Genomic DNA, 3,390 nt, shown 5'->3' on the forward strand with positions numbered 1-3,390 from the left:
CTTGAAAGTTCGAGGGAATCTAGGGAATCGAGGGAATCTAGGGAATCGAGGGAATCGAGGGAATCGACTCAGAACAAAAACGAGGCTCTACTATCCGTACAATAAACTTGTTACAAACATTGGTAACATGTGGACACAATAGACATGTTCTCAATTTATAGAACCTTTCACGACCAAAAATAATAACAGCTGAAATTCTAGGACTTCCACAGTTTTCCAGGACCCGTACATCCCTGAATAATCTCCAGTCTTTCATGGAGAGTCGGCGACTCTAGTACGCCCACAGTCAGCTCAAGAACAGCACCACACTACGACAATGCGACATGTTTTTGGGGAGATATATTATTCAACTCCAGGCTTTCACACTGCGGACACCACAGTCACTCAAGAACACTACCACTCTATGATACCACGACTACTATACACGTACTACTATTACTACTATTACTGCTGCTGCTATTAATATTACTACGTCTAATACACTACTTCATTACTGTACTATACTATTATTACTACTATCGTGGCTACTACGTATGTCTGCCAGTAATCGGAATTACTACTACGAACTCTGGTTCGAGGTCTGCCGGTAGAGTCTCGAGGTCCTGCCAGCAGATGATCTGTAGGATGTAGGGTACGGCGCACATGAGCACGGCCTCCGTCCGCAGCCGCAGGCCCTCGGGCAACACCAGAATCGGGTCCTGCGCGCAAACATGAGGGTGAGAATGATACACTATGGTTACGATACAACACGTGTAACGATACACTAGGGTCACGATACAACACGTGTAACGATACACTAGGGTCACGATACGACACGTGTAACGATACACTAGGGTCACGATACAACACGTGTAATGATACACTAGGGTTACGATACAACACGTGTAACGATACACTAGGGTTACGATACAACACGTGTAACAATACCTAGGGTCGATCACAAGAGGTAAGATACACTCTATGGTTACGTACGAATGTTGTAACGATGCACTATCGGTCACGATAACCGTGTTAACGATAAAGCCACTATGGTTACCCGCCGATCAGACATGGTGTAACGATAACTATGGTCGATACAGCGTGTACGATCACATTGGTTACGTAGACTGTGTTAACGATCACTATCGTGTCAACGATTACACCGGGTAACGATACCTAGGTGACATAAACACGTGTAACAATTACACTTTAGGGTCACCCCGTTACGTGTACGAGAATAGAGTTTACGATAAACAGTGTACGATCTAGTTTCGCGTACAACGCGATGTACGATACCTAGGTATGTACAAACGTAACGATACAACGAGGGGCACCCGATACGATATGCGATCTCGATAACTAGGGTCACGGTACGATTGGATCTCAATGACACTCGTCAGGCCGATACGGAATCTCGATACACTAGGTCCGGTCGGATACGGATTCAGATTACATAGGGTCACTACGATACGATGTAATGATTACACTAAGGTACGTACGTGTAGGTCAACATACATAGGACGAAGGAAGATTGTAAGATTGATGCTATTGATGATTTGTTTCGTTCATAGTACGGAATTAATAATATATTGTTTTTAATTCAACGCAGTGTTGGTTCAACGCAGACCTTTACATGTGTTATGCCTCATTAGCCCATGTTTTCCGTGCGATAACCTAGGCCTTGACGGCTTGATGCAGTACTCTTACAGGTTAACACATTTTGATATTTCAGTTGTGGGATTGTTGTTTGGTACTTCATTACACACGCTCCCCCAGCTCCTCCGCCCCCCACTGACCAGTTGCATATAGTAATGATATAATATTTGACGCCAGTGCCACGGGACCTGCACTAAGAGTGACTCCTGTGTTGGTACTTATGCACCGTTCCCCTCACCCAAACCTCTAGGGGGGCCTGTTGTCAGGATCATCAAAAATAGTTACGGCTATCAAAAGTCTAAAATGTCATGACTTCTACATGACTTTGAGATGAGAACGGCCTCGGATGAAATCTGCGCGATATATTTCTACTTACTGGTAGAATAGTGCAAAGCGCTATATTGCGCACCACAGGTGCTAAGCACTTTTGGGGGGTTTGGGGTTTTAAAAAATTCGCGTTCTGAGGCACAGAAATTTCGAAAACTAGCTTGTTCATGAACGCCGCCATTGCGCGCACATTGCCGCGCAGTACACGAATGAATAGTACATTTGTCAGCTGTGGGATGGCGAGCTCAGACAGTAAAAGAGCATTACTAGCCACGGAACATTTTTCCACTCTCCGCTGCTGGCAGTACACCCCCTACAGTTTTCTCAACGGATTTGAACGATTTGGAAAATTTATAATTTTTGAAAGTGAAAAACGAGGTTAACAGCGGATCCGCGGGAGATTCCCATCTCTACATGACACTCTGCTTCAAAAGTTCACGACATTGTAGAGACTCATGGTGATTAATGTTCCTTGCAACAAGCCCCTGACTACTACAGCTTAAGACTGCTAGGTAAACAGAGCAGACGAAATCCATCGTTAAACTAATATCCCTTCATCTCTAGCTATAAGCTAGTTAACTATAGCCTGACTGCACCTCACGCCCCATCCCATTCGATTTTGCACCCTCTCGCCCCCAGGAAAACAACCTTTGCTAGGCTTGCCCACTTCAATAGCCCCCATATTGACCTTCCTGCTAAATAATCAGTATTCATGATATACATATTTCCAAGAGTAGATAATAACACATTATTATCTACTCTGATATTTCCCTCAACGCACTATATTATTCTCTTATATTTTAAGGATATATGCATATGGGTCACCAACCAATCAACGATAACATAACAAAACCTCCTGATCGCCAACTCTCTTACTTCCTTTCCCACGTTTAAATGGCAAATAAATGAGATAGGACCACCATGTTTATGAAAACATTACTGATTGTTGGCCCAGCGCAAACAGAACCTCAGTGCAGTGCATCAGCTACAACGCTTTAATTCGATTAGTTTGTAGGTTTGTCACTACAAGCCATGAACATCACATGTACCAGAAAACTGCACTCAGGTCTACGCTCATTGATCTGGCATTGTGCCCCTAAAAAAGACACCAGGGTGTATGTGGGTGCAAGTCCACGTACGTGCATGAGTGTCTGCGTGCGTGCATGGGTATGTGCGGGTGCGTGCGTGCGTGGGTTCATGTGTGCATGTTTGTACATGAGTGCGTGCGTGCATGCATGGGTACGTGCGTGTGTGCGTTTGACTGCACACGTCCAAGTATGCCTGCATGTGTGTGCGTTTGGGTACATACGTGCATGTGAGTGTATCACTGTATGGGTATGTACCTGTGTGTGGGTACTTGAATTTGTGTTTGGGTGAGAGTGTGGGAGTGTGCCTGCATGCGTGCGTGCATGATGGTGAGTGTGTGCG

General features: G+C 44.8%; 1 protein-coding gene across 1 annotated transcript in view; it reads right to left on the reverse strand.

Moving 5' to 3' along the window:
• Positions 1–3,390, reverse strand: part of LOC106807112 (E3 ubiquitin-protein ligase UBR2-like) — a 32,422-nt gene that overhangs the window by 11,758 nt on the left and 17,274 nt on the right. The window contains exon 6 of the mRNA XM_014809373.1: positions 568–698. Coding sequence (XP_014664859.1) covers positions 568–698 — 131 coding nt within the window. The remainder of the gene's footprint in view (positions 1–567; positions 699–3,390) is intronic.

Source organism: Priapulus caudatus, unplaced genomic scaffold (genome assembly GCF_000485595.1).
Source record: "Priapulus caudatus unplaced genomic scaffold, Priapulus_caudatus-5.0.1 Scaffold196, whole genome shotgun sequence".
Lineage (NCBI taxonomy): Eukaryota > Metazoa > Priapulida > Priapulimorpha > Priapulimorphida > Priapulidae > Priapulus > Priapulus caudatus.